Raw genomic sequence first — 14,678 nt, 5'->3', positions numbered from 1 at the left:
AATTACTGTATATACACGATAAACAAATGGAGAGCATTACATCCTCTTGGGCCAGGCAATATCCAGCTGGTTTTTTTTTACTTTTCTTTTTGAGGTAACATTCTCCATTTATTTATAGACATGTAACATTTCTGGTTCGAGATCATCGTCCTTACGAACCTCCCAGTTCAGGGCTGTAACCTAGAACCAGTCATCTTGTGGCCTTTGCCCTCAGGATGTTCCTTATTCTTTGAATAGCCTCACACCGTAATCTTACCTTATTATTCTTTATAGAATCCCTGCACTAGGCAGGTATTGTAATTGAATTGCAATGTAGGAAGTAAGAGGGCCATATCTATAGAACCATAGGTATGTGTATAGTTTATGTGATTACCATTTTATCTTGTTTATAGTTTCTAAATTCTTGAACGCACGTCATTGTCTTATAACATTATCTAAAATTAAAGATTTTAGTTGTAATTGCTTCTGATTAATTGTCTATCAATTTATTTTACATAATTGTTAAATGTTCTTCTATTTCCTCCTCAGCATTTATGGTTTGATGTTGGGGTTCGGTAAGAATCCTGAAACGTCACCTGCTAACAATTTAGGTAGAAATTGAGCTTGTACTCCATACGAGTTTAATAAAACTTATTTAGAAGGTGTTTTTTTAGTAATAATATTAGTGATATGTTTGATATCAAGAGGCCATTTTAATCGATTTTAAAGCAATGCCCTCCTAAATTTTCTGTTTCATGAATTTATTTTTGCTATTATCTACTAAGTATAATAATTGTGTGTACTTGAATATATGTTACAATTTCAGGAAAAGAGTGGAGTTCCAGCTTTATTAGTCTACAAAGGTGGAAATCTCATAGGAAATTTTGTTAGACTGACCGATGAATTTGGTGAAGACTTTTTTGCTGGTGATGTGGAGAATTACCTCCTTGAGTAAGTATTATCTTCATTTGTGTCTGATTGTATCAGACTACCCAAGTCTCTTTCCTCATCCTTCAGCTGTTTGTAAGCTATTATTTTTCCCAAATGGAAAACTGCACATTTGGCAGCATTAAAACATAACTGCCATTTTCCTGACCATCTCTGAAGCTATCCAAATCATTCTGAAGAGACTTGGCCTGAATTGTATTGTCAACCAACTTCCAACCTTTATATCATCTGCAAATTTCATCATCATACCTCTTATTCTCCCATTTATAACTCTGGCCCACTCTGAAGGTTAACCATTTATAACAACTTTCTGCATCCTCTCCCTCAGTCTATCTCAGGGTATTGTTTGTAATTCTAATACACTCCAGCTTGTACAGCAGCTACCCATGTGAAATGTTTTGCTAATCTAAGTTGTTTCTTACATGGAATCCTCTGTGATTACATAATAGATTATCAGATTGGTCAGATAAGATTAGTAGATAGGATTTTCCCTTTAAAAAGCAATGTTGAAATCCATTTAGGATATCATACTTCTCAAGGTGACTATGTAATGCATCTTTGACCACAAACTTCATGACCTTCCCTACCATGAGGTTTATTCTAACCCAATGTTTTTCATGCTCAGAAGACTCAAAGCTGTGCCAATATTTTTATATATTTTTTTTTCAATTCTTAACAGCATGCTAAGGTAGAAATAATATTTTACACTGCTGGACAGAAGGGTAATATCAAATTGAAGTCTCCACAATGAAAGCAGTTTTGTTTGCAAATAGCAGCTGATTACAAATCAGTTTGTTTGGAATTTTTAGCTTCAGTATCAAGTGTAGACATAGGTCACTATTTCAACACAGGTATTAAATTAGTGTGAGAAATTGCTCACACTATTAATTTTTAGTCTTTACTGCTGGGGAAAAAGTAAAATAAAAGTTTGGAAATTATTGTAAAAATTGCTGCTGAAAGGATATTAGAACTAAGGAGAGATTCATCAGTGGAATATTGAAGATCCATTTAATGAAATATATCACATAATACACAACATAATCATTGCCACCATTGTCATTTACAAGTATTTGGAGGATGGACAATACCTTCCCTATCTCTTCCATCATGCAGTATGATTGATGACTTTTGAGGTTATGATGAACATTGTGGTGAGATCCAATTTTCCTTACATTTTGAGGGTACAGCTCTAAACTGGTGTTTGCAGGCTGGCTGCTAGTTAGTACACCGGACCGAACCTATTGGTAACTCTCTAGGAGGCTTCTGGATCAGCTAGTGTATAATCTTGCTACCTCTACTCTGCCAGATAGTGACTGGAGGGAGTCCGAGTAGTGTGTATGCGGGGAGCATTGTCGAGGCCACGTTATGTCAAGAATCTGGGTATATTCTTACCATGTGTACGCCATATCCAAAAATTTCATTACTTCATACAGCAGGTCCCACTCACCTTTTCTTACTATTGAATACGCCATGAATTGTCAATCTAACAGAGCAAGCTTATCTGCGAAAAGATCTAAACCTCCCAAGGACTTCCTAATTCATTTCACAAATATACGTGGTCTCAACTCTAATCTTAACAATGTCCATTTCCACTTGCAGTCTGCCAAACCCCATGTACTTTTTCTTAGAGAATCTCAGTTATCGGTTGATTCAACTGCTGCTCATCTCAGATGCCCAAATTATTCACTGTACGATTCCTTTCGCCTCAAAGGTGGTACTTGTGCATATGTCCGTTCTGATATTCTCTGTCAAAGACTTGGCAATTTGGAATCTCCTCTCTTTGATCTTCTCTGGCTTAAAATCTCTCTACCTCATTGTGTCAAATCCATCTGTTGTCTCTACCGTTCTCCCAACTCCACTAATCAGATCACAACTTGCTGATTGTCTCTTCTACAATGGAGCCCTTATCTCATGGTTATTCCCAACTTCGTGTTGTTTGGAATTACAAGAATGCAAAATGGGATGACCTGCGAGATTTCTTTTCTTCTTTTCCTTGGTCGGATTACTGTTTCAAAACTTCTGATGTCAACGTTTGTTCAGATCATGTCAGTGAAATTATTCTTGCAGGAATGGAATCCTTAATCCCACACTCCACTTTAAAATCTCGTCCTTTATCTAAACCTTGGTTTTCCAATAAATGTGCTAAGGCTGTTCAAGAGAAGAATGTTGCATATTGTAATTGGCTTGTTTCTAATTCTTCAGTTTCATTTTCTGCCTAAGCTATTGGCCGCAACTTTTGCCCATCTCTGCTACCACCTCTGTCCAAACCAGATGGTTCTGTTGTTACTTTGGTAAAGGATAAAGCTGACCTGCTAGCATCCCATTTTTCTTCCAACTCATATATTAATGATCTTGGTAAAACACCTCCCACCATTCCCAACACGCTCCATTCAATGCCTCCTGTGGTCTTCTGTCAAAAAGGATGTCAGAAGGATTTTGACGAATCTTGATGCTAAGAAAGCTCCAGGTCCTGATGGTATTTCTCCCCTTGTCCTCAAAACCTGTGCTCCTGAACTTACTCCTATTCTTTGCTGCCTTTTTTCACTTTCTTATTCCAAAGGTGTTTTTCCTTCTGCTTGGAAATTTGCTCATATCCAGCCAGTTCCTAAAAAGGGTGACAAATCCCTCCCATCCAATTATCGTCCCATTGCAATTACTTCTACTCTTTCTAAAGTAATGGAGAAATCAATTAACCGCCAACTCTTAAACTACGTAGAAACCTTCCATCTGATCAACGATCACCAGTATGGATTCCGTCAGTGTCGATCCACTGGTGATATCCTGGCTTATGTTACCCATTTATGGACTACTTCAATGGAAAGGTTCGGTGAAACACAAGTAGTTGCTCTTGACATCTCAAAGGCTTTTGATCGTGTTTGGCATAAAGGTCTTCTAAACAAGCTTCCATCTTATGGTTTGCCAACTGTTTTTAGTAATTGGTTATCCAGTTTTCTCTCTGATCGCTCACTGAGGGTGATGGTAGATGGCTGTCTGTCTTCTAACTTCTCCACTAATGCCGGTGTCCCCCAAGGTTCAGTTCTTTCCCCCACTCTTTTCCTCTTGTATATTAATGACTTTCTTCCATTGACTGGAAATCATATCCATAGTTTTGCCGATGATAGCACATTGCATTCCACTTTCCAATTTGAGAAACCTTGCCCTGTTCAATCAGCTTCAACTTCTCGAAAATCTGCTACCAATTCCTTAAATGCCGATCTTCAGGTAATTCTACAGTGGGGACAAAGACAACTTAGTTGATTTCAGCCCTTCTAAAACTCAGTCTTGTTTTATATCTCCCAAAAAGATATATCTCTTTTGGGGATTACCCTGACTTCTAATCTCTCTTGGCACAAGCACATTACAAATATTGCTTCCTCTGCATCTAAAAAAACTTGGTTTTCTCTTTCGCTCTCAGCGTTACTTTTCTTCCAAACAGCTGCTCACTCTGTATAAATCTCAAATCCGCCCTGTCATGGAATATTGTTCCCACATCTGGGGTGGCGCCCCCAAAACCTCTCTCAGGCTTCTTGATTCCATTCAGAAGAGGGCAGTTAGGTTAATTAATGATTCATCTCTAATAGAGTCTCTCCACTCGCTGTCTCATAGACGTACTGTTTCTGCTGCATGCTTCTTCTACAGATACTTTCATGGGCATTGTTCTTCTGAATTGGCTTCTTTAATTCCTGCTCTCTCTTTCAAAACAGTCCAAACACATGCCGCCACCAGCCAACATCCATTTACAGTCCAATTTCAAACTCACAGAACCAACTTTTCATCTTCCTCGTTTATTCATTCAACTGCCGTTTTCTGGAACAACCTTCCTTCATACGTATTTCCTGAAAATTACTGTCTACAGAAGTTCAAGTCCAATGTCAACGAATATCTTCTTTCGTCATCTCAACCTCCAACCCAAGCACGGTACTAAGTACTATAGTTTCTAATACCTCTCGTGTTTGGAGTTTACATAAATAAAAAAAAAAAAAACCCATCTTGAAATTTTTCTGTTGTAAAGAAGCTGTGTATTAAATTTAGGAGAGAAATTTCCAAACTTGATGAAAAGCAAAATTTTGAAGTTTTGAGTTCAGGAATTTTTGAAGTCTGAATGAGCACAGTAATTAAAGCTAACTAGACTGAAAATATGTATATATTTATCATAAATAAGGGATCGTCCTATATTTAAACATAAAGGTCTGATGTGGCTCCAAGTGGTCAAGCACAAGAGTGCAATAGCAGACATTTGAGTGGAAAGTGGTTCAATCCTTAGTCAAATTGATTAATTATAAAATCAGTTGACCTAGTAATTTTGGAGGATAAAATTAGCGCACGCGTGCACACACAGATATAAATAAATATATATATATATATGCTCTGTTTTTTTATAGTTTCTTGCATATTTAGTTAAAGTTTATTTTACACAAGCACACTCACATATACATACAGTAAACCCTTGATTTAATGGACGAATAGGGGAGAAGAGATGTCCATTAATGCTGAAAAAAAGTCTGTTAAATCGAACGTAACCTTGGGGGGGGGCATTAAAAAAAAAGCTTTAATACAATATACAGTACTGTACAATATAAAATTATAATAAAGAATATGTAATATTCTGTTGTAAATATAAAATGTTGTAATTTGGCCTTTGATTTACGGATATTAGAAACTTTTTTACGCTGTAAATTTCATAAACATGTGCTACTGAGATGCCTTGTTCTAATTTCTCAATTAGCTCTAATTTCAGTGCCGCATTTAAGTTCACACGCTTTCTTTTAACTCCTCTATCACTTGATGCCATTTTAAATTGTAAGGATTGCAAAATTATTTAATAAATAAAGTCACAATTCAGAAATCACAGAAACACTCTGCATACAACCTGACCGCACGATAGCTTGAGACAGACTGAGACCGCAACAAAGAGAGTCGGTAGACCTGTAGTTTACTGTCCCGAGCCACGTTCAGCAAGTCACTGCCTGCTCTTATCTGTAATCTGGGAAAACTGGAAAAACTTGTTAACAGGAGAGACTGCTTCTACAGGGATGGGATACACTTAAATAGAAAGGGTGCAAGAATGTTTGCTGATGCTATCAAGCAGTGTTATGTGAGTCGGAAAACTGCTAGCTTGGGGGAATACAAGGACTAATAGATTAACAGTAGCCACTGGCGGAGGTGAAAGTGATTCTTGCACTGCTTCTATTGGAATGAGCAGCAGCCTGGAAAATAAGATGCAGGATATTTCAGAGACTGCTGGGAGTCATTGGGGTACAAGTAAACACATGGGTTGTGTTAGGGTAGCTAAGAAAAAGAACAGGTGCATGTATACTTGCGTGTACACCAATGCTAGGAGTTTGGTAAATAAATTTGATGTATTGCTCAAAGCATCACAGGCGGATATTGTTGGGATATCAGAGACGTGGTGTCACACAGATATAAGTAATGCAGAACTGGAATTTGGGGAGTACGTCTACAGAAAGGATAGGAAGGGAGGAGGGGTTATGCTATTAGTTAAGAAACACACAAAATCCAAGGAAGTGAAGCTAGTCGACATTGCTGGACAGTGCAGTGCCGAGTCAGTTTGGTGTGACATAAACAATGGGAGATCAAAATTGAGAGTAGGAGTGTGCTATAGGCCTAATGACTGTGATGAGTATCATAAGAAACTGTTCAGGGAAATAGAGTGGGCCAGTAAATCAGAGAGTCTTATAATGAGGGATTTTAATTTCCCAGATATTGACTGGAATTTGTGGGTTGGTCACTCACACACTAGCAAGGCTTTTGTGGATTTATTGGATGATTGTTTTCTACATCAGCATGTTCGGGAGGCAACTAGAGGGAGCAATACTCTTGATTTGATTATCAGTAGCGATTCTTCATGCATTAAGAATCTGCAGATACAGGAACCACTAGGTGGCAGTGATCGCAGTGTGCTGAAGTGGGATTTACTCAAGGAGGTAACTACCATTAGGGGTAAAGGGAAGGGTTATTGCTTTCGTAAAGGCGACTACGATGGTCTGAGACAGTATTTAAATTCTATACAGTGGGACCAACTGATGATGTTACCAACAGCAAATTCAAAATGGGAAGCATTCAAAGAACTTATATCTTGGAAGCTACTAGGCTTTACATACCAACTAAGAAATATTGTTCAAGGTTCAGGCCTAAATGGATGTCAGATGAACTAATGAGAAATATGGCAGAGAAGAAAAATGCATGGGATACATATAAATTAACATGTGACACAGAAGCCTATGATAGATATAAGTTGATCTGTAACCAAGTTACAAAGGAGGTTAGGCAGGCGAAGGCAGATTACGAGAAATCTTTGGCAAGGGATGCAAAGAAAAACAGCAAGGAGTTCTTTACTTATGTAAACTCTAGAAGGAAAGGGATGAATCAGATTGGTCCACTTGATATCGATGGTTCAACTGTTTATGATCCTGCTCAGGTAGCTAACAAACTAAATCAATATTTTGCATCTACATTCACACATGAGGAGTTATTCAGGAAGGGGAATGCCATAGATGAAGTAAACAGTGGCAGTGAACTAGGTGATCTTGTAATAATTGAGAGTGAAGTGGAGGAGAAATTGTTGAAGATAAATATAAGAAAGGCACCTGGGGTGGATGGGATCTATCCAGTTATATTAAAGGAGGCAGCAATCCGTTGGCCATAATTATGAGAGCTTCCTTGGACTTAGGGGAGGTGCCCACAGACTGGAGATGTGCAAATGTAACCCCAATTCACCAAGGAGGATCAAAGGCTGACACAAGTAATTATAGACCTGTGAGTTTAACTTCTGTTCCAGGAAAATTAATAGAAGCACTGCAGGATCGTCTTGACAAGAATTCAGTTATAGCTCAGACACAGCATGGTTTTGTTAAGGGAAGGTCTTGCCTGACCAATTTGATTGGATACTATGATGTAGTCACAAAAGAATTGGATGCAGGGAATAACTTTGATATTATATATTTGGATCTTAGAAAGGCTTTTGATACTGTTGCACATTGGAAGACTGCTGCACAAATTGGAGCAGTGTGGCATTGGTGGCAAATTGTTGCTATGGATAAAGGGATGGTTGAGTGGCAGAAGACAGAGAGTCGTAACTAATGGACACTGCTCTTCGTGGACTAATGTTATTAGTGGAGTCCCTCAGGGTTCAGTGTTGGGTCCATTGTTGTTTTCTGTATTTATAAATAATATTGATGATGGTATATCAAGCTTAATGTCCAAGTTTGCAGACGATACAAAGGTTGGTAGGGTTGTTAAGGACGCTACTGATGCTATGCTGCTGCAACAGGATGTGGAAAGGTTGAGCAGATGGGCTGAGAGGTGGCAAATGAAGTTTAACATTGACAAATGTAAAGTACTACATATGGGGAACAGCAACCTGAGAGCAACGTATCAACTCTGTGGTACTACACTGACAGTGGTAGAGAATGAAAAGGACCTGGGGGTAATTGTGCAGGCAGATATGAAGTTCTCTGAGCAGTGCAGACGGGCTGCAAGAGTAGCTCATGGTGTCTTATCAATGATATACAGGAATTTTTCTAGCAGGGATAGGGAGGTGATTATTCCCTTGTATAAGGCAGTGGTCAGGCCGCTTGTTTGTTTGTTATTTGGTTTTTAGGAGCATTAGCAACTAAGGCCATATTGCTCCTGGATATGCGGTGGTCATTCCCTGACCTTTCCGCATCCTCCGTATTTGGTGGTGACGGGCTCGAACCCCGGTCTAATCAAGAAGCGTGTGCTACGCACTGCTGCTCCTTCCCACCTGGCTACGGAGACGCCTAGGTGGTCAGGCCGCACCTTGAGTACTGTATACAGGTCTGGAGGCCTCATTTCAAGAAGGATGTAGAGCTGCTGGAACGAGTACAGAGAAGGGCAACAAGCTTAGTGAACGGAACGAAGGGTTGCTCTTACGAAGAAAGGCTTAAGTTTTGCAAATTACAGTCTGGAGACTAGGCACCGGCAAGGTGATCTGATAGAGGTGTACAAAGCCTTGAATGGTTTGAGCATGCTCAATGCTGATGGGATACTGCTTCTTGCTCAGAATAATCACCTGAGAGGGCATAAATTCAAATTGAGGAAAGACAGATGTAGGATAGATGTGCGGAAATTTGCTTTTAGCCAGCGGGTAGTTGGTTGGTGGAACAGACTTCCATCCCTTGTTGTGGAAGTTGATAGCCTAAATAAATCTAAGGCTCAGCTGGACAGGTATTTCAAACGAACAGAGGGGTGAAGTGGAAGGGTTTTTTTTTTTTTTTTTTTGGCTGATGTTGCATAAGCTTGCTTTCTTGCATTATATGTCTCTAGTAATGCTAATACAGCTATTTGAACATGTTTTCAGAAAGAATAAAAAACAATTTCCTGAATTTGATTATAAAAATGAAAGTAGGTAATTATCAAAACAACAATGGAAATAGGTTCTTTGTTATTATTAGAAATAGGTTATTATTAATTAAAAATTATTAATTTTTAATTAATAATAACACTGAAGTTTTGTATAACCTAAAAAAAATATGGCCGCGATTAAATATGTACATTATATTTGTCTGGTCCATTAAATCCGTTACATTGGGGCCCGTTAAATCGAGGGTTTACTGTATGTATATATATATATAATTCAAATTAAATCCAATTGCATCAAAGAATAGACAGTAAAAATGAAATGTAAAATAAAAATAAAATAGTAGAGCATACATCAGTGGCAGCAATCATGCAAAAACCACAACATGTTGTGAGTATTTAACTATAAAATATAGGGTAAAAATAATGAATGTATGCCAGTAGAGTGGCCGACCAATGAACAGAAAAAGATTTTGACAAATAAAACAGCAATAAATACAAGAATAATGAAGAATAGAGTACTGTTGGAGAAACAATCCTAAATAATTAAGAGAAATTTAGTGGCACCCACTCATCAAGGCACCAGGTTCCGAATTATGTGAAATATCACTATATGCAATTGTAATCTGCCAACATTACAAACAGATAAGTAGAAAAAACTGAAAATAATATTGAATTGGACAGAAAAGACTGATAATTATACCCCATCTCGTCGGAGGACCATGAGGCCATAATAGTGAGGGAAACACTGCATTTCGAATGCTAAACAAATAAATGCTAAAACAGGATGATGCCAGCATCTCCCAGGTGGTAGATGACTTTCAGCAACCGGTGAAAACCACCACTTTGCTTATTGGAGGCTTGAAGTGGTGATACCCATGTTTAGTCTCTAGAGCAAAGTTTCCGGCATCCCCCCTCCCCTCATACTTCTCCTTCTACCCATGCACGGTACTAAGTACTATAGGTTGATACCTTTCGTGTTTGGGATTTTCATAAAAAAAAAAAAAAAAAAGCTGCTGAAGCGAAATATTTATGTAATGGTGGTCCTTATGCAGTGTAAAAATAATGGAACAGAAAAGCTACTCACATGGAGAAAACCAAACTACTGAACAAACAAAGCAGCGGCAAAACTTATATATCTGGAAATAAAATGGACTATAGAGGGCAGCACAGATGCAGCATTAGCAAAACATCCACTACTACCATGTGAATATAATTGAAATTAAATCCAATTGCATCAAAGAATAGACAGTAAAAATGAAATGTAAAATAAAAAGAAAATAGTAGAGCATACATCAGTGGCAGCAAACATGCAAAAACCACAACATGTTGCAAGTATTTAACTATAAAACCATTTACCACTTGCAGATGACACTGTGGTCATAAGCCACAATCCCAAAGAATTAGAGGAAAATCTTAATCAGTTATGCAGTTAGTAAGGATTTTAGACTAAAGATGAATAAGGCTAAAACAAAAGTAATGATAAACAAGTATGCCTCAGAAAGGGATATAATGATTGAAGGAGCAGTAATTGAAAAGGTGGAGTCATATACTTATTTGGGACAAGTCTTTAGTTGTAATAATGATAAATTGGCTGGAAGTCAAGAGAAGAAAAAATTTTGAATGGATAGCATTCAGGAAATATAGTTACATACTGATACTGAGGAGCAATATCCCAATTTGTCTGAAACATAAAATAACGAACCAATGTGTACTTCCCACCACTCACCAAAAGAATGGAAGAGAAGCTGAGAACTACACAGCGAAGAATGGAACAAATTATATTGGAAATCAGACTGTTAGATAAGAGAAACACATGGATTAGCCAGCAAACTCAATTAAATGACATTCTTACCAAAAGTAAAGAACTAAAATGGGCTTGGGCAGGACACAGCTCGAAGACAAGATGGACTAAGACAATAACAGAAAAAACCTGGAAGACAACAACGGAGATGGACAGATGAAATTCATGAGTTTTTTGGTAGCAAGTGGATGGCCATTGCACAAAACAGAAGGAACTGGAAAGTTGCTGATGAGGCCTTCATCCTGCAGTGGATTGAAAATGGCTGATAATGACCAGATCTCCTTTGGCCTTTACACTGACTTGTTTTCAATGGAATCAATCTGTGGTTTTCAAGTTTCATTTATTTTTGAATCATGGAACTACATCTTTATTACAGCACAGATCATTATCTCTTTTCCCTGATCATGGCTTTAAACTTGTCATTACTATCACAGGTTATGCTGTGACAGTAACATCTGTTACTCAGTGATAACTACCAGTATACAGAGCATCACGTTCTGGGACCCCTACTGCTTCCTTGAATACGTGCACAACTCTTCTCGGTGGTCAGGATGTTCAGGCAAGTAAAGAAAAAGGAGAAGACATAAGAGAGCAGTTGACCCCATTGAATAATGGGAGATGTTACTAAAACCTTTCTCACCCTTTAAAGGTTATCCTTAGCATAATCTGGTATTCAGCTAGATAAATGAACAAACTTAGTGAGGTCATTAGTAATTGCAAACCTTTGGCATCTCAACCAGCTGGATTCATGTAACTAGAAAACTGAAGCTAACTGGAGTGTGAGCATTAAAATCAGCAAGGCAAATCACTTAATTACTTATTAGTATTAATTTCTGGAAATATTCTGAAAATGCTACTTGGCAGATATATAAACTACCAGCTGAACTCTCACATTTGATATTTAACACATGATGCATGCAGTATTGTGGCACTCTTATTTACTTAAAAGCAGTTACACAAGTACAACAATTCTATTCTGATTTAACCTTCTCTCCCCTCTCTTTTGTGTAATTTTAACAATCTCAGTAAAAATGTTATTAAAGCTATTGATCAGAAACTAGAATTTGAAACACAAATCAGAAACTAGAATTTGATATAAAAGCTATATTTGCCCAGCACCTTTTCATGGATGTGAAGCTTCTTTATGGCAGGATTCATTTCTTGTCATTAATTTCATGGACTTTGTGCTTTATGTAATCATTTAATATTATTTTACATTTATTGATTGCACTAATATAGATATTTTTACAGGCACGGTATGCTACCAGATCAAAGCTTGGTCCCTCCAATCATTAAACAAACTAAAGAATTCAGCGCAGCAGAGGAAAATGACATAGATAGCGATTTTGACGTTGAATGACATTTCAGTTTTCTGTTAATGTGCAAGTTGAATTTTTATTCTTATTTTTAAAACAATATTTTGATGTGTCAAGTTTTTTAATAAAGTACTTAGTAAAACTGTTGAGTTATATGCATTTTTATCTTATTACACCTTGACTCATGATCCTTTGTTTTAGATTACATAGTTGAATTGAATTGATTTGTCTCTTGCTACCCAGAATAAGTCTAGGTTTGAATCCTATTGGTTGTGTGGAGAACTTATAGAAGCATTTATAAGTAGAATTAAATTTGTTAGTCTCAAGTAGGCTATATGGTTTAGCCAGTTCCTCCCCTCTCTCCTGCAAACAAACTGATTTTAGACACTGTGAATACCATTTTAATGAAAATTTTACCATAACGATATTATTTTTAAATCCCTGCTGACTTCTGTTATTAGTGCATCGTAAGTCTTGTTCTAATCAAATAGTTTTAGCAAAAAATTCAGTACAGTGAATTTTTTCAAAATCCACTTATGCCTAAAAATTTATTAGAAAATAATGAATACCTCTATGTAGCCCATATTGTAAATAAAGATATGGGAATTTTTCTTGGAGAAAAATGGAAATTTTAAAAGAATTCATTATCACACTCTTTACAAAAATTTACACCGTTTTGAATGATTATTTTTTTTTTTGCCATTACTCACATTTTCGATTGAATTAAAGTTGAATTTTTTTAATACTGCAGAAAACAAGCTGAGTCATAATATATATTAATACTCTAGCAAAACAAGTATTTTTTTTATTTACTGTTGATTTTAAATATTGATATTTAAGTAAAATAAATCAGAATTTACTACTTAAGTACAGCAGAGTTTATTTGAACAAATAAAGATTATTTTAAAATACCCCCCCTCCCAGGAACTTTGTTCTAAGCTACAGTAAACTACTCTCTGCATCTTGCAATCACCTGATACAAAGATGCTTCATGGCCTGAGTTTACTTCCAGAAAGATGCAATGGCTGTAGATTAAAAAAAATTAAAAATTCTGTTTTATATTTAAAATTCACTGATCACCTTGTGGATGCCATCTCTTTGGTATTGGTTTTAATACTGGCCATACAGTGCAAGAAAACAGCTTTTGCTTCACCATCTAAAAAAAAAAAAAAAAACTACATATGCATTAAATTTAGCAACACACTGGACTTTGCATATATTATACAAAATTAAATTATTTATTAATATTAAGAGCAAAAATAATACACCAAGATGCATTTGAATTCAGTAAATAAAATTCCATTAATAGCAACATGTTGGATCCACTCTGAGATTGCATTATCAAGACCAGTTGCAAAGGTGTAGTGACTAGTCACTGCTCTCCACAACATACCTGTTGTCTTTCCCTTCTCTTGTAGGCACTGATCGAGCTGACCTTCAATTTTTCTAGCTTTCACTCTCAACTACCTATGCAGACAACTCATTCCACTGGTTCAAACTCCCTTGCTGGAAGGAAAACTTACTATAGAAGTAATAGTGGCATGTGATGCAAGAAAGCAAGCTTATGCAGCATCAGCCAAAAAAAATTTACACAATTCCCTCCAAATGTTTGTTCAGTTGCTCCTTAAATTTATTTAACTTATCAACTTCCACGACAGATGGAAGTTTGTTCCAGCAATTGACCACCTGCTGGCTAAAGACAAATTTCCACACATCTATTCTACATCTGTCTTTCCCTTCTGTAACTATCCAGTCTGTGATGGATCCAATATCTTTCTATTACGGAAGATTTAGGAGAAGTCTGGTTGGCCTGGCTCCCTAAAATCCACTCATGCACACCTTCCTGATGGTAAGCCCTGTTACATCACTTAGGTGGCAACGAACGTATACAGTGGTTCTCTTCAAGACGCCTGGTCAGCATGAAGAGGAAAAGACCAAATCCTCCAGCATATGACAACACAACAAAACAAATGGCCCTCAGTCCCCAGCGGCTTTCACTCCCCCTCTTACGGCATTGAGAGGATCAGAGTGGAAGCAGAGGGTGCTAAGAATCTCTGGGTACGACCAGGCTGCCATGCACGGAAACTGAACTCGGCAATTTACAACTTAAGATCGCTCATCGGTGAAGACAGGATATTAGAGCTGGAAAAGGAATTAGAAAATGTGAATTGGAATATCATTGGTTTGGCTGAAACAAGAAGAAATGAATCACTTATAAGTTTATCAAGTGGAAATGTGCTGTACACCAATGGAAACAGTGAAAGGAGCGAAGATGGAGTTTGCTTTCTGGT

At 37.2% G+C, this 14,678-nt stretch overlaps 1 protein-coding gene across 4 annotated transcripts in view; it reads left to right on the top strand.

Annotated features, from left to right (window-relative positions):
- The window catches only part of LOC150090159 (phosducin-like protein 1), a 63,448-nt gene extending 50,912 nt beyond the window's left edge, over nt 1–12,536 (top strand). For all 4 annotated transcript variants that reach the window (XM_090368980.1, XM_090368982.1, XM_090368979.1 and 1 more), the window contains exons 7-8: nt 806–930; nt 12,323–12,536. In XM_090368980.1, coding sequence (XP_090225106.1) covers nt 806–930; nt 12,323–12,431 — 234 coding nt within the window. In that variant the 3' untranslated portion in view covers nt 12,432–12,536. The remainder of the gene's footprint in view (nt 1–805; nt 931–12,322) is intronic.
- The last annotated feature ends 2,142 nt before the right edge of the window (nt 12,537–14,678 follow it).

Source organism: Mastigoproctus giganteus, chromosome 2, assembly GCF_048544385.1.
Source record: "Mastigoproctus giganteus isolate SK-2022 chromosome 2, ASM4854438v1, whole genome shotgun sequence".
Lineage (NCBI taxonomy): Eukaryota > Metazoa > Arthropoda > Arachnida > Uropygi > Thelyphonidae > Mastigoproctus > Mastigoproctus giganteus.
This window is presented reverse-complemented; position numbering and strand designations above follow the sequence as displayed.